Raw genomic sequence first — 22,401 nt, 5'->3', positions numbered from 1 at the left:
CTCTGAAAATAAATGTATCCAAACCGCTGGGTTTGAAATCGTAGTTGTTGTTTTCTAAGTGCTTTTACAGCACTGATGACACTTATTCAGTCTAACGTGGTAAAACTGGTTTCCAGAATCTGGTTTCCAGCATCTGCAGTCATTGTTTTTACCTCTATTATGGTTTATGCTTTAGTTTACAGCTAAGAATCATACATCTGCACATACATTCTAGTGATACATCCCCCACTACTGCATGTTTTTGTTTGTTTAAAAAACTGATTGCTATCTAATGCACTGGGATGAATGCATGTCTGAAATACCAGAATAATTAACAGAAATTAACAACATGACAAATAGCGCTTTCTTTTTGCTTATTGTCCCGATGACTGCAAGGGAACAAACGTCTTTTTTTCAACAATACTCAACGCTTCTGTACTATCGACGACTATACTTTTATTTAAGAACAATGAGGAACATATTAAGACACGCAGCAGCCGGTTTCGCAACAGTTTCTACCTGACTGTTGTTAGAATACTGAATGGACTCACAAACCCTTAACATTCGCCTGTACCTGTGTTTTTGTTTTTGCCACTGTTTACCTATTATTTATCCATGCTACTTAACTCTGTGATCTGTCAGTATTGCTCGCAAGACAAAGCTTTTCACTGTGCCTCAGTGCACGTGACAATAAATTCAATCCAAGACGATTTTGATCATTTCTTTGTCGCCCCTGTACCGACATATTTTGGCCAATTTATTATTTTTGTGGGGTGAAGGAAATGAGTTGAAATTATAACCCGTGTCTTTTGCGTTGCCTTCAAATATCCCAGGGTTTGCTTACTGTCTGCATCAAACCAACACTCCCTTAAAGTTGTGCCACTTTGCAAACAACGATTCATTGGTGGTGGGGGGGGGGAAAGCAATTTCTTTTTTAAAAAAGACACTTTTTTTTCATTTGGTGACTTTGGTGCAACCGTCGTAATAAAATAGAGTTTTTAGGGTCAGTTTTATGTTTCCCAGATCATGTTTTCTGAGAATAAATTTCCCGTTGTTCAAACTGAATTCCAAACTGGTCTGCTCATATACTATAAACACGGAATCAGTGGGATTCGTGCATTTATCAGTATGAAGTGTAACCCATTCTAATTTGGGTGCAAGACCCCGTTTCTCTTTTTTTTTGAAAACTGCGAAAATATTTTGGATTTGCACACAACCTGGCGAGGCGCCCTTTCTGTGTTGCAGTCATTGATTCAGTGTCGCTTGCTACAAGCTCACAAGCTTTTACACCAAAGTCAATTCCCGATGGCGGAATAAACAGAGCTATTATTGGATGTTAACCCAGTAACTTCACAAATCGTAAATCGATGTCTTTGTCCGATTTTTTTATTAACCCAACGGTGCCCCTGAGCTCTCGGCAGGGTCTACGCCGAGCTGTGTACATATTTTATGAAGTTCGGCACGTTCATATACGAAGGCAGGACGCAAAAGGTGGTGTTCGGGAATGGAAACTGCTTGAGCATGGAGCAGTCGCGGGCTGCTGAGCTCTCTACACCAGCGGCCTTCTCCATCAGTCGGATTTTAGGAGAGGCAGGTCGGATGAGGCCGCGGGCTGGGGATAATGAGGAAACTGCAGTAAGATATCAAGAGAATCCTCCACACAATAACAGCAATGCGAAGACCTTTGTGCATTCGGGTAAGACACAGCTTCTGGTGGTGCTACTAATTTTGTTCTGATTTAAAAGAGTTTCCTCCCACACTGTTTCCATTGATACTTTAACTGTCCCCTTTCGCCCTGGTCACACATTGAGATTCCTGTTTTTTTTAATATTCTTAACCTGATCTCCCTCGGTTTCGCTTCTTTCCCTCCTTGCTGTATTCATGACGACCTCTTATTTCTTCAGGGCTTTCTGTTGAGCGAATGCTCTCTCCGAATTAGCCCCCTTTTTCTCTAAGTTTGGACTTAGAAAGATTCGGCAATCTTTCTCTTCTGGGCGATGGGGCAAGTTTTCAGTCATTCCACCCTGACCCTTAGGGAGCGGCGCGCTTCCGCACGCTCAGTCCCGTAGTAACCTGCACCCCACTCTTTGTGGATATTTTAACAGAGATGGTGGAGGAGGAAGCGGCTGAGGGCGGAAGGATGGCGACATCCTGTGAACCTGGAAGCCAGGAGAAAGCGAGGAGCAGGCGGGAGAGGAGGAAGAAGGCGAGGACGGTGTTCTCTCAGACTCAGCTTTTGCAGTTGCAGTGCACGTTTGACCTGAAAAGGTACCTGAGCAGCGCGGAGAGAGCCGGGCTGGCTGCCGCCCTGCACCTAACAGAGACCCAAGTCAAAATCTGGTTTCAGAACCGGCGGAACAAGTGGAAGAGACAGCTCGCCAATGAACTCGAATTAGCACAACTCGACACCGAATCACAGGCCCTGGACCCCTTCATGTCGGTCTACGATCGGGAAAGCGTGCTGCCTGCCTGGGGAGACTTGATGCCTCCTCCCACTCCTTTATACACAAGCATATGTGTCCCTTACTACAGGGCACTGCTCCCACATTCTGGTCCTTTCCTCTCCTATGCTATGTTGGACAATTATAGAATTATTTAATATTAGTCTAATCCCGAATCTCACAGTTACGCGGATCTTCGTAGGCAATTTTGTGCGCTGGAAACACCATTGTTCAGGGATCCTGTTTTTTGTTTTGAGAAACAGGACGGTAACACTGTCGGCTACATACTATGTTTGGGTAGCGAGTGTGTCGAGAGTTATATCGTTATTACATGCAATCTTGTTCCAAACATTTTCTTGATCTAATCCTGGCTGTTGCTAAATGACATGGCTCTCCCAGTCCCTGGAGCTCCAATCACCCCCCCCCCCCCCCCCCCCCCCACAAAATAAGACATCATTCTGAAATGGCTGAATTGATTCTGTAAATGAGCGGAGAACACAGAGTATGTGAATATGCTAGAAAATTAGAATAAAACTGTCAAACACTCAGCAGGTCATGATGAGTGCTGAGAAGTTATCATAATTTCAATTTTTTGTCATCTCTCCAACGTTTTGTTGGCATTGTGTATACATTACTTTGAGCCAATACTGCCATTTTCACCTTTTCGTTTGAAAACAACGAGCCATTTAGTATATAGAAACTTAACCATAATTTAGAAAATAAAGTTATGCCTGTCACTGAATCTGTTTACTTACGAATTAAGCTGTATGATTAGATTCCCTACAGCGTGGAAACAGGCCCTTCAGCCCAAAAAGTCCACACCGACCCGCCAAAGAGTAATCCACCCAGACCCATTTCCCTCTGACTACTGCACCTAACATTAGGACTGGGGGAGGAAATCCACGCCGACACAGAGAGAATGTGCAAACTCCACACAGACAGTCGCCCAAGGCTGGGATTGAATCTGGGTCCCTGGCGCTGTGAGACAGCAGTGCTAACTACTGAGCCACTGTGCTGCCCCTGCTATACTAATACGAAAACTCACATTCTTTATTGTGACTGGGTATAGATTTTCAGATAAAACTTCAAGATTCTTAATCTCTTATCGTTTCAACGTTTCAAGACAGGCCTGCATTTGTTAATTCCCAAATTCTGCAAAGACCATTTTGGTTGGTCGCCAGTTCACGCTTGAAATATGTGCAACCCTATTTTCTTAAAACAAATCTCCAGCAATTAATTCAATACATTTATCTGAACTAACTTTAAAAATAAGGACTGGTAATGGTAGAGTCCATCTATTACTAAATTCTGCTTAACCGCTGCGTTAAAACGCGCAGCGAGTGAAACATAACAAAAGGTGACTGGTTTAAAGCAAAACACTACCTGTGCTAGAAATCTGAAACAAAAACAGAAATTGCAGCAGAAACTCAGCAGATACTGCAGCATTTGTGAAGAGAGAGAGCAGTGTGACATTCCGAGTCCGGTGACCCTTCTCCAGTTTTGTTTAACTCCATCAACTTGTAAATATGAACGTTGGGTAGAAACAGGCCAGTCATTTCTGTTTTTTGTACTAACAGTCAGATGGTCACATTTACAGCTTGTCACTGTTAAACAGTCCACAATGATACACCTACATGGTTAGTAAGCACCCGTTAATATGACCATTGATGGCCGTGCTTATGCGTTACTGAACCAACAAAAAGTTTATCTTTTTACAGAGCAATAACGGATAAAAATTATATTCCACAGCATTTTCCACGATCAGATATGGGTTACTGTAATTTACAACGCTGAATAAAAATCAGTTATAACAGTGTAGCCAAACCGCCGCATTGCTGCAAGTAGTTGTTATAATAAGAACATAGATATTAACCAGTTAACTTACAGTATTTGTAGCGATGTGGGAGTGCCGGTAATGGACTGGGATGGCCTAAGTTAAAAATCACACAACACCAGATTATAATCCAACTAGTTACCTGATGAAGGAGCAGCGCTCTGAAAGCTAGTACTTCCAAATAAACCTGGTGTTGTAGTGTTTATCATGTTCAATCACATTTACTGATTTTATTTTGCTCTTTCTGCAGTTTAATCAATGGAAGTAAGTATGGACAATGGGGAGAGAGAGAGCGCAGTGCAAATGCCTTCGTTTATTTTAAAATACTGATACAAAAGCAAAACACTGAGCATAAAAATAAAACACAGCAGCTACTGGAACACTGTAACAAACACAGATAAACTCAAAAATTACACAACTGCAAGTTACAGTCCAACAGGTTTAATTGGAAGCACTGGCTTTCGGAGCGCTGCTCCTTCAGCAGGTCCTTCAACAGGACAACCACCTGATGAAGGAGCAGTGCTCCGAAAGCTAGTGCTTCCAAATAAACTCGTTGGACTGTAACCTGCTGTTGTGTGATTTTGAACTTTGTGCACCCCAGTCCAACACAGACAAACTCAGCAGGTCTGGCAGCAAAAGCGAAGTGAGAAACAGAGTTAATGTTTCGAGTCCAATATGATTTCTTCATAACTATTACTATACAGAACAGTCAATACCGGACTCAGAACAACTAATAGTTTCTGTTTCCTGAGATGCTTCCAAATCTGCTGAGTTGCTTCAAATACTGAGGATGCTGGAAATCTGAAATCAAAACTGGCAATATTGGAGTAAGGCATCGACTGAAAGGTTAACTTTTTTTGTGTAGACCACAAACAGCTTCATTTCCCCAAATAAAGTTATCAAGATCACAAGTTGAATACATTATGTGCAAAGTGTACATAGATTTACACAGGGTTTCCCTTTGATTTTAAAGTTCGATATCGGTAATACTGCCAAGAAAGCTAATGATAAAAAAGAGACTTTAATGATTGCTTAAACATTAACCCCAAACTCTAAAAGGTACTGTCAGTCAGGTGGCAGTGGAATAAACTGAAATGTTCATTTCTATGGACCAAAGACTAGTAAAACTTGAGAAGAGACGATAATACATCTTTAAAGATTTGAAATTAATCGAATGCCGCTGACATCTCCAGAATACAAACCATAAGACATGGTGAACTTATTCCATTATGAACCCACTGTTAGAAATAACCCTTGGAAAGACTAGGAACGTAAAGCACTCCCGAAGCGGCTTGAAGAACTGATTCAAGCCTGGAGTATAGCGCGCACTAGAGAATGGCTTTGACCCTGGGGCAGGGCAGTTCCATGTCATTTGTCATTCTGGTGGCCTGCGCGTGCCCTCTCCTCTCGCACGCAATTTAAAAGCTGTTCATACATGCGAACCAGAGTCCTCCTGGCAAAAACCGGTAACTATCACTGTCGCTAACTTGCATTTAAATATAACTATGGATCGGTACAAAAAGCGAGCAAATGTTTGCAAGATTACTTGTTTCGTTGGAGTAAAAACAGAGGGAGAAAATGTAACTACATAGTAACGAGGAGGATAATTGAAAATGTTCAAATTATGACTGGTTCGGGATGGTTTGTGCTTGTGCCTCGGCGTACATACAAAAAAAAACTAAAAATAAACTTCGTACATAAGTATACGCGTTTATTCCATGTGTACTATATATTATTTCCTTCATACAGAATATTCTAGGCGTTCCCAACAATATGAAGAAGGGGTTTAACTTTAACACGATCTTGTGCCGAATGGCAGATTCAATATTCAAGATTCAGGGGATAACTAAACATTCATACTAAAATACGAATAAAGGGCATATCACACTAGCTGTATAAACAAAGAAAATGTTAGATTACTGTCACGAATTTAGCTTACTATTAATATTATTTAACTCTTAGCTTTGTGGAGATGTACAGGTGGCCAGGAGATTTAAATAATTGCGGAGATGTATATGACAGCATTTTACAGTTTAATCACTGATGGGGGAAATCAATATAATTGTTACAAATGGAAAATAAGCCTGAATTGTTAACTTATTCCATCTTACTTGAAATATTTACTTGGTGATCGCAACCGAAATCAATCAACATGTTACATTAATTTCCTATTGTAGCAATTGAATAATATTTGCGTATAAATCTTAAAGTTTCATAGACTGTAAATGAAGATCACTAGGTCCAATTCATGTTTAAAAAAATAGCTTTGTAGACTTGATAGAATGAAATCTTTGGGATCCAAATTGTTTTTCAATGTTGATATAGGCTGTGATTAAAAAGGGAGCCTTTTAAAGGTTGCTCGGTATCACACTATCAGGGAGAGTAGCTGAACTAGACAGAACTGTACGAAAACGCCACCAACATTATTGAATTTTCAAGTCAGAGGTTTTAGCTCTGAACCTTGACGGAAATAAAATATTGATTACTGGCGAAAAGAAATGACAGCATAGCAACAAATTACAATTCTGGCATATGTAGCGTTTCCAATACAGTGAAACTGAAATACAGAAGCAGCCGTAAGTGATATAGAAAGGGGACAATCTAATGCAGTCAGAGGAACAGGGGGGTTTCAGGAAGCTCAAGGTGACGAACGGCAGTGATCAACTTGTGTTTTGACATGGAAAATCCTAGACACTATCTAGCTCTTTATGAACTAATTGTTTGCGTTGCACTGACAAAGTCAAAACGTTGCAGTTTCAAATTGCTGTTTTTTTTTCAGAACAGGTATATGCGCATCACTAAGACCTAAAGCGCTACAAGAGCAGTAGGGCTGCAAAAATAAAACAATAATTCGAAGGATAGAATTTATAACCTGATTTCGCGGTTTTTTTTTGTTGGTCACTTACAAGACTTTGCCAATGTAATTAAATTATTTAATTATGGAAATGGCTCATTCTTTCAAATTAACTTTCAACGCTATCTCAAAATTCCACTACCAATATAAATCATGAAAGCAAGATGAACATAATGAAGGAAGACAAATAAAAATGTCTATCCGTCTCTTTCTGACAATTCTGGCACTTATCTTTCTTTGAGGTAACTGTTTGTTAAAAAGATGCACCACATCAGGAGGGCATGCAGATGTATTTGCTAGCTGCTTCTAATAATACGTTATGGGCTTGTCACAAGTTCCGACAGATAGCTACCTTGTCCTTTATATAAAACTATGTAAAGGGGTACTCTTAAAACCATTAAAAAATCTTAACTAGTATCTATAGTTTTAAGTCTACAAATATATTGATGACTGAATACAACCGTTTCCGAAGTCATAACGTTGCTGAACATAATATCGCCTTGCCAATCTCTCTTACACTCGGAAGAGATTTTGGCAGGTAATTTTATAATGGAATCCTAACATCCAACAAGTTTACATTTCTACATTTTGACTCGATTTTCTGCGGCGTATTAAACGACTTTGGACCGGTGCAATGAAAGTTGAGCAATATTTGGCATCCTCTTAAGGGTCGACAACGTGCAGGCGTTCGAACATTATAGGGACTTTGTCAATCCGACATCAAATGCAAGCTGTAAGCGAAAAAGACGCGAGTTCACTGAGACAAATTATTTCTTTGAACTGCTTAGATCTGCCACATGCAAATAAAATGCATTTAGAAAAACAGCTTCGCACATGAATGAAAGAAAAAGATTTTATCAATTCCAGCCTTTCTCGTCTGCTACCCACTTTTGAACCGATGGGGGAAAAAAATAACCGCCTTTTCTTTCTCACCCGTGAAGAATCACATCGATGAATCTTAGACATCTCACTGAGCCGTCTGAGACACAGTGTAGCAGCCAGACTACAGACATTAATTCAACCGGACTTCGCGTGGAGTTGACTTCAAGGGCGGCGCCATTCTACTTGAGAATTATTCAGGGGAATTTCATTACCAATGGGACTGAAGCCACTTTTAGAAATAAGATTCGATAAAAGCGAATATAAAATGCCTCACATTTTAAATATTTAAAACGCAAAAGCGAAGATCTTCGAGTAAGTGCCAGTGCGTTGTAAACAGAACTCATTCCCGCTTCTGATAATTCGATTGGTGGCCCGGAAGCGACCAGGCTGCACTGGGATCGATTCTGTGGTGACTGATCTCAGCCGACTGGCCGCAGCATAAAACTCTGGGAAGCGTGATCTGGGAAGGCCACAGCGATACGAGAAAATAATGCATCAAATACAGGTATTTCAAACTGACTGATCTGAAAATAAGGTGCAGTAGATGATTCAGTGCTGAATGGGAATATATTAGATTTCTAAATGGTTGGTCATTATAAATATTTGCTGAATCTGTGTTTGCACACACACTAAAACTTTCTTTAGTTAATTGATAAATTACCTAAAACACCAGAATTGAGACTTCAAATCCATTATTACAGCTCTTCCTAAAAACTCCACGACCTCGAATTCTTTTGGAACGTTGCTTACAATTTTCAAGGCCTTGGTAGGTGGAGTTGGCACATAGTCAACAAACCCTAAATATTTACTCGTATTTAATCTGTTCAATAACTGCAGTCACAATCTGAGCAATTAGGGATGTACAATAAACGCTGGCCCAAACAGCGAAGGCCAAGTCCCTTCAATTAATAAAGAAACAAAGCAATCTGCTTAACCGATGGCACTTTTACAACAGCCATGAACGCAAGTTTATTCAAATAAACTGCACTCGTTTGCATAGGCTTTGCATTCTCAATTTTACAAATTTAGCCAGTGACGCATTATCCTCCGAGAACACAGTTTATTTTTTAAACAAAGGAGTAGGACACTACAACATGTATTTGCAATAAAGTTTTTATTGCATTATTTGTGTTTTCAGTGTAAGATATTTGATTTCCTCGCTTCTTGTTGTTCACTGACCCACATGCTTATTGCTCGGCGCGATTATAAGTCCGTTCCGCTCCAGTCGAAGTATTGTTGTAAACATAATATTATCGTATTGCTTCACTTATCAATTGCACAAAAACATCAACAGGCCGATCTACAAGTGTAAGACTTCAAGACTGTGTTTGCAATTCGATTCCGGAGCAGTTTAGGATGTGCATGAATGTACAATACAGATCAACTCAAGTGGCGCCTCTTGTTCAGCGCGGTGACACCGGGACACGATGATCATTTGGATTTCAGTTTCACGGCTACTGTGCATTTTAAACACGCCTCGATTTTTTTTTTCTTACATTTTCGTGCAAAGTTACGAACGTTTGGGCAGAACCTCTCAATGACGTCGTATCCAAACGAGTAACGCATGCGTTTGCTGATTGCTCGTCGCCTTAAATCGAGGAGGAAGGTCTTCTTGTTTGAGACAGCACAGAGACCTATTGACTCACTGCCCACACCTTCTGAAGATGCTATCCCAGTAGTCTCACTGCTCTGCTCGTTCGCTATTGCGTCGTTTTTTGTTCTTTTCATATATAGATCTACTTTCTTTTTACAGTGACTGTTGGATCTGTACCGGCTACTCTTTTAGGTCCTGCATTCCAGATATTAATAGCTCACGGTGCACAAATTTATCACTGCACCCTTTTGCCAAGCCATTTAATCTGTGTCCTTTAGTATCTGCCCTTATTTCTCCCTATCCACTCAATCCCCAGATCCTTTACAACGTAAACTTTCCCCTGCTTTCTAACTACACTTTACACTTCGTCAGTCTGAGAGCAGTAGGTACACTGGAACTGGATGTACACGTCCTTAAACTCCGTTGTGTGGAGCACAGGTCGGGTATTGCGAGCGACAGTTTGAAAAAATGCAAAGATCTATAGCCCTGCATTCTTGTGAAACCCATTTATGTTAATAAGTTAACAAAAAAAAAGGCTCCAGAAAGAACCAAACTGCGTTGTTACTTTTCCCACCAACAGTTCTTTTCGACACAGTCTTACGTTCATGTTATTTGTTCGCCTCAGTCGGTGGATGGACTGGGAGCAGGCTGCTCAATTGGAATGCAGCTTGCCTTTGGACAGCATCATTAACAAAGCCATAGGGTGGCAAACCGAATAACTAGCCTCCATATCGAGTCCTGCCAGGGGAAATGTGCATTTAAAGTCAATTCACATGTTGTGACACGTGTTGTAGCACCTGTGAAAGGAGAAAGGGATTATTAAATCACACACGCACGCACACTCACGGAGCGTGCAAATTCCATGCGGGAATATCATTGAAGGACAACTTGGGGCTGTGTCTTAACCTCACTGCAAGAGCCATGCTGTGTTCGAGTGGCGACTGTGATCGAATTTGTAGCCCATGTCTTTCCAAACATACCCCACAGCATCGCTTCTCTTAATGGAGCTCCCAGGTTATTCACCCTTAATCGAAGTCACAATCTGAAGTGACCCGTTGTCCCGGGGATAAATGCAGCGGTGGTCCAAGGGGATGTCCCGATTGACCTTCTACCATCTTCTTGTAGACTTAGAAAGAAGCGATGGTGGATAATATTTCTGAATAAATTGCTGCCAACGATTGGCTGCTACTTTGTTGTTTGATTTGAGTATACTTCAAAGGAAACGTTTCAGAAAGGGGTTGAACGGTAGCCGTACAGTACTGAAATGGTAAATGCATTCCATGGGATGCTGCAATGGACAATGTCGCTTGTTGGAAAGTCATTTCAGTTTTGTTCTTAACAAAAATATATTCCCCCGCTAGTCTTGTGAAATGCGCCCCGATTTCCCTGCATCGCATGCAGTGCCAGAATAGGAAACGTTCAAACTTTCTTCAGTTTCAGATGGAGTATAACATTATACTTTTGTCGTATAAAATTAACTCATCAATACAGTCGGGATGATTTTTAAAAATACAGGTTTATGTCGAAGGGGCGGGGAATGGAAGTGATTGGTTAGTTCCTTCAACGAGCTAGTACAGAAAGGAAGGGCCGATTGATCTCCCGTACTGTTACATTCTATTTGGATGTTTCGGCCCAAATGGCAAGGCAATCCTTTGGAACTGGCATTTTATTGCAGCAGCATCACCTTACAGCTGTAGGTATCCCGGAACATAACGGAACGTCCAACTTATCGAGTCATAGTCATTGACCTGTACAGCACGGAAACAGGCCCTTCGTCCAACTCATCCATACCGACCAGATATCCTAACCTAAGCTAGCCCCATTTGCCAGCACTTGGCCCACAACTGAGAACTTTTGGTCTCCAAACTGAATATTCAGTGAGTGAGGGCTGCATTATTCCTGGGTAGCTTCTATTACTGAAGAAGGGCTTATTCCCGGAACGTCGATTCTCCTGCTCCTCGGATGCTGCCTGGCCTGCTGTGTTTTTCCAACATCACATTTTTCAACTCTGGTCTCCAGCATCTGCAGTCCTCACTTTCTCATAGCTTCTATTACGGGCTCATCCACAAAACTGCTTCCTTATTCACCGGTTGGAAGTTGAATTCTTTGAGAGTCTGTGGGAAGGGAGCGGTGCAGTTGAAATGATTGAAATATGTTTCTATCATTCGCCAAAAGCTGAAGACCTGGTTAGTCAAAAGGGCTTTAACCAAAAATTAAACAGAATGTCTATGATTAACTGCATACAGACTATGCGGCTTATTGTAATATAACTTTAGACGTGCTTTACGCCAGTCAAATCAGCTTCCCCTATTCTACATATCTTAATTTTTGGAGTGCATAATGTCACTCCAAACCATCTCCTACTCCCACCCAGCACCAACTAATTCAGTGCCAGATTGCAAGGAACGTCACCTTTGCCTGACTGCTGAGAAAGATTTGCTGACCTACTCACCGAGGAAAGTGTATCATTCAGATTAAAATGAAATGTCCAGCCGTAAACCAACCGGATAAAGCGACCTAGTGATAGGCAATTGGATAATGTTGTGTATTACAGCACAGGCAGAGTGGGGACGGGATGAGTGGAAACAGACAATTCAATCCATTCGGGGCTCACTGCCAAACGCAGTGTGTAAACCAACCACAAGTCCGGCTGCATGACTATGAAGAAAAGACATGAGATGTAGGAATATAGTGAAAGAGAGTTTCCACAGAGAAAACGGAATGCATTGGTATTTAGTTTTGGTACTCACAAAATGTCGTGCGTGACACCGGGCCATCAAAGGTGTAGGATAAGATCACACACTCCCCCGTTTGATAAATGGGAACAATTCTAATTTTGAGCTATGTATTTAAAATGATTTGTTGGCTGTGACAGAGGTTAAGCTGCCGGGAAGAGGTTAAGTAAACGAACGTCATAAAGTCCTATTAGGACAAGCTGGTCAGATGTCCGTGGGCTGCTGTCGAGTCTGGTTTATGGGGGAGAAGGGTTGGGGTTGTAGTGGGGGAGGTGATCAAAATGAACTATGATTTGCTGTAACCTGTCACGTTAATGCGGTATAAACATTCGGAGAGTTTGGAGAGACGAGGTAAACGCCAAATCCTTGACTTTCCCATTCTCTGTTGCTCGCAAATTCTTTTTATACAACAGAGGGGTAATAACCTCAGATCTGTCTGTACACGTCGTGTCATTGAAGCAATGAGGTGAATGTTGAAAAAAAAACAAAGGGTATAGTAAAAGAGATTAGCGCGGAGTGTCAAAGGGAAGTTTGGGTTCAGTTTTTACATTGACTAATATGGTTGAAAATTCTGCTTGGTGCAGTCTATGTTGGAAACACTATGTAGAAACAGTCAGCTTCTGTGTAGAGGGAAACAGCCTTACCACTTCAGGTCGATGAGCTGTCCTTGGATTTCAGATATGTTTCAGATGTCGAAGCATCCGCAAAATGTTTCTTGAACAGAGTTCATGCTGGTACACGTTAGGAGCGAAAACCAGATCGTCACCATCCCTCTCTTCACCTTTTACACAGATCTTTTTGAATGATTTGGAGGTGCCGGTGTTGAACTGGGGTGTACAACGCTAACAAATCACACACCAGGTTCGAGTCCAACAGGTTTATTTGGAAGCACTAGCTTTCGGAGCGCTGCCCCTTCATCAGATGGTTGCGGAGTATAAGATCGTAAGACACAGAATTTATAGCAAAAGCTTACAGTGTGATGCAACTGAAATTATATATTGAAAAAGATCTGGATTGCTTGTTAAGTCTCTCAGTTTTTAGAAGGCCCATGGTGGTTTCAGTTCTTTCAAATGTAAATCCCAGACCTTCCCAGATCTTCTTACAGTCATTGAGTTCCAGGAAATGAATTCTGATCAGTGAAATGTTGATGTTCGCAATGCAATAACCGTCGCCAAGGTTTGATTTTAGAAACAAATGGAAACATCTCATTGCACAATGAGAGCTAGCACGCAAAATTTCTTGTTCCCATCTATTAACATGTCCCACAGCAAAGCAGGAGGAAGCTGTAAATTAATACTTTGAACACAACCATAACGATAGCGGGGTAAGATGTTGCACGCTCCTACCTAATTCCAGCGGGTTGGAGCCCTGCTTCCGTCACTCCAAGTCCAGTACTGGATAAGTGACCGGTTGGAAAATGCTGTATTTCCAAGATTTCTCAATCAATGATAGTGTTGAAGGTGAATGTGGGGTTGGATTTATACCAGAGGACCTTTATTTTCTAAGTACATGTCACTGGTGCACTCCTGAGAATTATTCTTTAGACAATTAACATTAGTGCAAAGAAATTTGGCTCTGTATCAATGCTAAGTGTAAATGTCTGATATTTCAATAGTAATTCTCTTCATATATTACCGAAGGTTTAGCAGGGGCATGCAAACTATCATCAGGAGTAGGCCATTCAGCCCCTCAAACCTGCTCTGGCATTCAAAAAGAAGATGGCTGCTCGGATTGTAGCCTCAATTCCATTTTTCTGCCTACCGTGAAATCCGTTGACTCTTTTGTTAGTCACCAATCTATCGACATCTACCCCACCCTCCCTAAAGTCTGGGGAAGAGAATTCCACAGACTCAAAAACATCTGAAAGAAAACAGAACCTCCATATTCATCTTAAAATTACTTCTATTTAGAGTCATAGAATCATAAAGATGTACAGCATGGAAACAGACTCTTCGTTCCATGCCAACCAGATATCCCAACCCAATCTAGTCCCAACTGCCAGCATCTGGCCCATATCTCTCCAAACCCTTCCTATCATATACCCATCCAAATGCCTCTTGAATGTTGCAATTGTGCCAGCCTCCACCACTTCCTCTGCAGCTCATTCCATACCCGTACTAACCCCTGTGTGAAAAAGTTGCCCCTTAGGTCTCTTTTATATCTTTCCCCTCTCACTCTAAACCTATGCCCTCCATGTCTGGACTCCCCGACCACAGGGAAAAGACTTTGTTTATTTACCCTATCCATGCCCCTTGTAATTTTGTAAAACACTATAAGGTCACCCCTCAGCCTCTGACGCTCCAGGGAAAACAGCCCCAGCCTGTTCAGCCTCTCCCTATAGCTCAAACATCCTTGTAAATCCTTTCTGAACCCTTTCAAGTTTCACAACATCTTTCCGATAGGAAGGAGGCCAGAATTGCATGCAATATTATGGGGCAGCACGGTGGCTCAGTGGTTAGCTCTGCTGCCTCACAGCACCAGGGACTTGGGTTCAATTCCCACTTCAGGCAACTGTCTATGTGGAGTTTGCATATTCTCCCCATGTCTGCGTGGTTTTCCTCCAGGTGCTCCGGTTTCCTCCCACAATCCAAAGATATGCAGGTTAGGTGAATTGGCCATGCTAAATTGCCCATAGTGTTAGGTGGATTAGTCAGGGGTAAATATAGGGGAGGGTGGGTTTCTCTTCGGAGGGTCGGTGTGGACTTGTTGGGGCGAAGGGCCTGTTTCCACACTGTAGGTAATCTAATCTAATTTAATATTCCAACAGTGGCCTAACCAATGTCCTGTACAGCCGCAACATGACCTCCCAACTCTTATACTCAATACTCTTACCATAAAAGAAAGCATACCAAACACTATCCTATCTACCTTGAAATCGCATCTTTAGGTCTGGACTCACCCAGGAGGAGAAACCTTTTTTTTAAGCATCCACCCTGTCGTGGTCTTACACAAGATGTCATATAACAAGATAAAACAGGAAAATATTGCAAACAAAATGTTTGTGCTATTTTGATGTTAAAACAGTGATTCAGGACAGCCTTGCCAGAAATTCTACTCCAGGTAGTGTGGATCAGGGACTAAATACCACAGTCATTTCCAAGTCATTAGAGTGAAATGTATCTTAACACATTGCACCCTGTTCAGGAATGCAAAATCAGGATAACTTCCAACTCCACAAACCCGACCCAGGAAAAACATGACATCAAAAAGTCAGACTTTATATCTAGGGGAGGGTAAAATGGGAGTCTGATTCACTACATCTGGAAGTAATTCAGAGGTGGTGGGGTGTGAGGACAGGCTGGGAAAAAAACCTGTCTGTGATCCAGAACTGTGAAAAGCAAGAGAAAAAAAACATAACAGTCCTCAAGCTGTCATTCCCTTACTCCCATACACTTCCCATGCCGCATCCATGCCATCTCATACCCTCCACCTACCATGCATATGCTCTGTGTTCCTCTGCCAACTCAGTACAAGTGCCCATAATGTCTATGCCAATCTATTGTTAAGGTCCTTCATAACTTCCATGCCAACCTTTGTCTCCACAATTCTTTGGTTCTCTATGTCCCCTGTCAACTTAGTGCCAACTTGTACCCTCAACCATCGTCTTTGGCCTTTCACCTGTCTCCCAATAAGGGATTTTAGATCTTCACTTTTGAAGATTTGGCCTCTGATTTTACTCAAAATCCATTATGACATAAACAACCAAAACACTGCTCACTTCCCAGTTGCTCAATTGTCTCTCCTGCGTCTGCAGCCCACTGGAGGGCACAATTCTGGCAAAGAGGTGCTCTGAGTAAAACATCTCTTTGACCCAATTGCTAATTTCCCTAACAGACCACCACTGCATATACAGTATACATGTCCTTGCTTACTGCCCATTCTCTAGCAAGCAGCTTCATTTCAGCTCCACTTAGCTGGTAAGTGCCCCAGGACTTCTCTAAGCTCCAATACCCAGCAGCACTGAGCCAGTAACTTCCTGTCACCTTCTCAGCTCTAAGCTTCCCCGAGCCTTGGCTACGTGGAGCCAGGAGCATACCACTGTCTCTTCAGGAGCACTGTGAACGGCAGCACTTTAGCTGCATGAAGCCTATTCATTTGCTTCAGACTAGCTGTTCACCAACTGCTGCCCACTGACCCTTGAACTGATCTTTGTGACCTGAAATACCTCCATAGGGTTCTGTTCCTATTCCAAGGCAGAATTGAATGCATCAAACTTCGGGAACACTCTCCAGTTAAGCAACTGACACTTCCCACAGGTGCTAACTTAGAGCACCAAAGGGAATAAGTTTTCTACAAAAAAGCTTTTATCGTACACAATTTTCACAGAGATGGAGACCCTCTTTGTACAAAAAAAATTTGGCCAAACTTCTTGTTCTTATCTGTGCTCTGTCTCCAAGGAAAATAATCCATGCTAATGATATATTAAATATAAACACCCTTGGAATTACCTTGATAGTATTCAAAGAAAAGCAGGGATGTCTAGCGTTCCCAAGCTCAACACTTCAAAAATAGATTCAAAGGATTGTAAAGTTATCAAGGGAATTTAAATAATTTTGATTAGTAAAGCTTGCGTACGTGAACGTCGCAAATTAATAATTTCAAACTGTACAATTTATGGACTCCATTTCAACACAAATATGCCAGCATAACGTTCAAGAATACTAAGTTAATGAATGCCATCAGATTTTATTAAAAGTATAATCAAGTAAAATGCTCATCTAACAACATAAAAATGGCGTAACTACCAAACAAAAGGAACATTCATTGTCTTTATCAGAAATGCAAGACAAACTTCAAAGTGGATCCAAAAAACCTATAATCCACATATTCCTGTTTGCTATGATCTGGCTGCACCACTCGCAAAATGAAAATTTTCACTGTACCTAGGCATACGTGACAATAATAAATCAAATCAAAAAAGGTCTTGGACAAAAAAGTTCTTCCTTCCTCAAGAAAAAACCCACCAGAAATCCGGGACTGTAGAGATGTTTAAAATCATGATTGGATAAATAGACAAAGGAGCTTCAGCCTGAATTGCTGTGCTCTTTCAGCACCATTGATCCAGAATCTGTTTTCCAGCATCTGCAGTCATTGTTTTTACCTAAATAGACAAAACCCTTTCCCTAGGGTGGGGGAGTCCAGAACTAGAGGGCATATGTTTAAGGGGAGAGGGGAAAGATATAAAAGCGACCTAAGGTGCAACTTTTTCACACAGAGGGTGGTACGTGTATGGAATGAGCTGCCAGAGGAAGCGGTGGAGACTGATACAATTGCAGTATTTAAAAGGCATGTGGATGGGGATATGAATAGGAAGGGTTTAAAGGGATACGAGCCCAGTGCTGGCAAATGGGACTAGATTAGGTTAAGATATCTGGTCGGCATAGACGAGTTGAACTGAAGGGTCTGTTTCCATGTTGTACTTCTCTATGACTCTATGACTCTATAATCAGGTAAGCCTAGCCATTACAGACCAGTCATTGAGGAAGCTTTAGGAACAAATATTTGGAGTGAAATTAGTTGCCACATAGAGAACCGTGTGCTGATTAGAAAACGTCATCTTGGATTTCTAATGGGAAAATCATATTTGGCTAACTTACTGGAGGGAACAGAAAGGCTTAGTGAGGGTAACACTGGTTGAGATAGTACTGATATCATCTCAGATGGAATTTAATACAATGCCACAATAGACTTGTGAGGAAAGTTATAAGTCATAGTATAAAAGGGATAGTAGCAACTCAAATCTTTTGAGTGGTCGGAAGCAGAGAGTAATTCAATGGCAAATTTTCAGGTTAGAGGAAGGATTGCAGTGTGGAATTCCATTTTTGGTCAGTTTTTGGCTTACTTTCTTGATATATATTAATGATCTAGATCTTGGTGTGCAGGGGACAATTTTGAAGTTTCCAGATGATGTGAAACCTGGAAGAATTTTAAATGTGTGGAGATGGATACCTCGAGGAAAGGTAGGAGGGGGAGGCAGGTAGTGCAGGAGTCTCATGTGGCTATCCCTATTTCAAACAAGTATGCTATTCTGGAAAATGTTGGGGATGATGGACTCTCAGGGAAATGGAGCACAAACAGCCAAGTTTCTGGTATCAAGACTGGCTTTAATGTAATGAGGGTTATGCTAGGTCCCAAATGATTGATTGTGGTAGGAGACTGAGTGAAAAAGAATGGTGCTGCAAAAGCACAGCAGGTCAGGCAGCATCCAAGAAGCAGGAGAATCGGCGTTTCAGGCACCAGCCCTTCATCAGGAATTCCTGTTCTCCTGCTCCTTGGATGCTGCCTGACCTGCTTGCTTTCCCAGTGCCACCCTTTTTGACTCTAATTCTCTAGTCCTTACTTTTCCTGTGACTAGGGACTCTCTAATCAAGGGCACAGACAGATGTTTCTGTGGCTGACAACAACAAATCAGAATGATATATTGCTTCCCTGGTGCCGGGATCAAGGATATCTCAGAAACAGTGCAGAATAGTCTCAAAGGGGAAAGGGACTAGCAGGAGATTGTTGTGCACATTGGAACTAATGACATAGGAAGCAAAAAGTATGTGATTCTGAAGGGAGAATACAGAAAGTTAGGCAGGAATTTAAAGAGGAGGTACTCAAGGGCAGTGGTTAGCACTGCAGTCTCACAGCGCCAGGGACCCGGGTTTGATTCCAGTCTCAGGCGACTGCCTGTATGGAGTTTGCACATCCTCCCCATATCTCCGTGGGTTTCCTCCGGGTGCTCCGGTTTCTTCCCACAATCCAAAGATGTGCAGGTCAGGTGGATTGGCCATGCTACATTGTCCATAGTGTTAGGGATATTAGTCAGAGGGAGATGGGTCTGGGTGGGTTGCTTGTAGGGTCGGTGTGGACTTGTTGGGCCACATGGCCTGTTTACACACCGAAGGGAATCTAATGTAATATCTGGATTACTCCTGTTATTTTGAACTAGTGAGGGTAGGAATAGGAGGATAGAGCAGATGGATGTGTGGGTGAGGAGTTGGTGCAGGGGAGAAGTGTTCACATTTTTGGATCTTTGGAATCTATTCTGGAGTAGAAGTGACTTGTACAAGAAGGATGGATTGCATCTGAATTGGAACTAATTGTTTGCGACTAATATACTGGCAAGGAGATTAGTAAGGTTGGGGGGTGGGGTACCAAGGGAGATATTGAGGAAAGACATCAGTTTCAGACTGCTATAGTTGGGAAAAGGAGCAAGTCAAACATTCAGGGTAGGCAGGAACTAAAGGTAGGACTGATAAATTAAACTGCATTTATTTCAATGCAAGAGGCCTATCAGGGAAGGCAGATGAATTCAGGGCATGATTACTTGGCTGGAACTGAGAAATAAGAAAGGGATGATCACCTTATTGTGATTGTACTATAGACCTCCCAAAAGTCAATGGAAAATTGAGAAGCAAACTTGTAAGGAGATCTCAACTATCTGTAAGAATAATAGTTTGGTTTTGGTAGGGGATTTTAACTTTCCAAACATAGACTGGGACTGCCATAGTGTTAAGGGTTTAGATGGAGAGGAATTTCTTAAGTGTGTACAAGACAATGTTCTGATTCAGTATGTGGATGTACCTACTAGAGAAGGTGCAAAACTTGACCTACTTTTGGGAAATAAGGCAGGGCAGGTGACTGAGGTTGAGTGCGTGGTGCTGGAAAGGAACAGCAGGTCAGGCAGCATTCAAGGAGCAGGAGAATCGATGTTTCGGGCAAAAGCCCTTCATCAGGAATGAGGCCGGGAGCTGAGGGGGTGGAGAGATAAATGGGAGGGGGGTGGGGCTGGGTGGAAGGTAGCTGAGAGTGTGATAGGTGAATGGAGGCAGAGGTAATGATGATAGGTCAGAGAGGAAGGTGGAGTGGATAAGTGGGAAGGAAGATGGACAGGAGGACAGGTCATGGGGGTGGTGCCGAGTAGGAAAGTTGGAACTGGGATAAGGTGGGGGAGGGGAGGGGAAATGAGGAAACTGGTGAAATCCACATTGATGCCATAGGGTTGGAGGGGCCTGAGGTGGAAGATGGGGCGTTCTTCCTCCAGGCATCGGGTGGTAAGGGAGTGGCAATGGAGGAGGCCGAGGACCTACATGTTCTTGGCGGAGTGAGAGGGGGAGTTGAAATGTTTGACCAAGGGGTGCTGGTGTTGGTTGGTGCTGGTGTCCTGGAGATGTTCTCTGAAGTGCTCTGGTTAGGCATCCTGTCTCCCCAATGTAGAGGAGACCACATCAGGAGTAACGGATACAGTAAATGACATGTGTGGAAGTGCAGGCAATACTCTGATGGGTGTGAAAGGCTCCTTTGGGGCCATGGCAGAGGTGAGGGGGAAGGTGTGGGTGCAGGTTTTGTAATTCCTGCGGTGGCAGGGGAAGGTCCCGGGAAGGGAGTGTGTGTTGTTGGGGCACGTGGACCTGATGAGGTAGTCGCGGAGGGAACGGTCTTTACAGAAAGCGGATAAGAGTTGGGAGGGAAATTTAGCTCTAGTGGTGGGGATGGTTGTAGGTGGCAGAAATGGCATAGGATGATGCAATGGATACGGAGGTTGGTGGGTTGGAAGGTGAGGACCTGGGGTTCTGTCCTTGTTGGGGTTGGAGGGGTGGGGTTCGAGGGCAGAGGTGTGGGAAGTGGATGCTATGTGCTGGAGGGCATCATCAACTATGTGGGAGGGGAAATTGCGGTCTTTAAAGAGGAGGCCATCTAGTGTGTTCTGTGGTGGAACTGGTCCTCCAGGGAGCAGATGCAGCAGATGTGGAGGAATTCGGAATAAGGGATAATGCTTTTACAGGAGGCAGGCTGGGAGGAGATGTAATCCAGGCAGCTGTGGGAGCCGCTGGGTTTGTAGAAAATGTCAGTGTTAAGTCGGTCATTGTTAATGGAGGTAGAAAGGTCCAGGAAGGGAAGGAAGGTGTCTGAGATGGTCCAGGTGAAGTTAGGGTTGGGGTGGAACATGTTGGTGAAGTTGATGAACTGTTCAAACTCCTCATGGGAGCACCGAGGTGGTGCCGATGCAGTCACCAATGTAGCGGAGGAAAAGGTGGGGAATGGTGCTGGTGTAACCATGGAAGATGGACTGTTCTACATAGCCAACAAAGAGACAGGCATAGCTGGGGCCCATGTGGGTGCCCATGGCTACACGTTTTGGCTGGAGGAAGTGGGAGGATTCAAAGGAGAAATTATTGAGGGCGGGGACCAGTTCAATCAAACAAATGAGAGTGTCAGTGGAAGGGTACTAGTGGGGATGCCAGAAGAGGAAGAAATGGAAGATATAAACTGTGAGGAAATAGATGGTGACCTGCTGGTTATGGGCGGCACGGTGCCTCACATCGTCAGAGACCCAGGTTCAATTCCTGCCTCAGGCATCTGTCTGTGTGGAGTTTTCACACTCTCCCCGTGTCTGCGTGGGTTTCCTCCGGGTGCTCCGGTTTCCTCCCACAGTCCAAATATGTGCAGGTTAGGTGAATTGGCCTTGTTAAATTGCCTGTAGTGTTAGGGAGGGGGTAAATGTAGGGGAATGGGTCTGGGTGGGTTGCTCTTTGGAGGGTTGGTGTGGACTTGTTGGGCCAAAGGGCCTGTTTCTACACTGTACGTAATCTAAATATCAACATCTTGAAAAATGTGCATATTACAGAGTAGGAGGTGTGGGATGTCTTAAAAAGCATAACGTGGATAAATCCCCAGGACCTGATCAGGTGTACCCTCAAACTCTGTGGGAAGCTAAGGAAGTGATTGCTGGGCCCCTTGCTGAGATATTTGTATCATCGATAGTCACAGGGGATGTGCTGGAAGACTGGAGGTTGGCTAACGTGGTACCATTATTTAAGAAAGGTGGTAAAGAAAAGCCAGGGAACCATAGACCAGTGAGCCTGACCTCATGGTGGGCAAGTTGTTGGAGGGAATCCTGAGGGACAGGATTTATATGTATTCGGACCAATTAGGGATTGTCAATATGGCTTTAGGCGTGGGAAATCATGTCTCACTAACTTGATTAAGTTTTTTGAAGAAGTAACAAAGAGGATTGATGAGGGCAGAGCAGGGAGAACTAGCCATTTGGATATAGAACTGACCCAAAAATAGAAGACAGAGCATAGTGGTGGACA

The 22,401-nt window shown here is 42.8% G+C and overlaps 1 protein-coding gene and 1 long non-coding RNA gene across 3 annotated transcripts in view; one reads left to right on the top strand and one right to left on the bottom strand.

Moving 5' to 3' along the window:
- Window positions 1-22,401, bottom strand: part of LOC148152077 (uncharacterized) — a 98,288-nt gene that overhangs the window by 17,441 nt on the left and 58,446 nt on the right. The gene's annotated exons all lie outside the window — the stretch shown is intronic.
- On the top strand, window positions 1,409-2,816 carry LOC122554106 (homeobox protein HMX3-like). Its single transcript, XM_043698592.2, has 2 exons — window positions 1,409-1,675; window positions 2,085-2,816. Exons 1-2 carry the CDS (start codon window positions 1,429-1,431, stop codon window positions 2,576-2,578), a joined length of 741 nt encoding a protein of 246 aa, XP_043554527.2. The 5' UTR covers window positions 1,409-1,428; the 3' UTR covers window positions 2,579-2,816.

The sequence above is a fragment of the Chiloscyllium plagiosum genome, unplaced genomic scaffold, assembly GCF_037043375.1.
Source record: "Chiloscyllium plagiosum isolate Xiang-an unplaced genomic scaffold, Cpla_swu_hap1 HiC_scaffold_1, whole genome shotgun sequence".
Taxonomy (NCBI): Eukaryota; Metazoa; Chordata; class Chondrichthyes; order Orectolobiformes; family Hemiscylliidae; genus Chiloscyllium; species Chiloscyllium plagiosum.
This window is presented reverse-complemented; position numbering and strand designations above follow the sequence as displayed.

Bases quoted from the DNA above. Each gene is read 5' to 3' on its own strand.
- LOC122554106 (XM_043698592.2), top strand. From the start codon at position 1,429: ATGAAGTTCGGCACGTTCATATACGAAGGCAGGACGCAAAAGGTGGTG. The intron at 1,676-2,084 runs GTAAGACACAGC...ATATTTTAACAG, and splicing joins GAAGACCTTTGTGCATTCGG to AGATGGTGGAGGAGGAAGCG.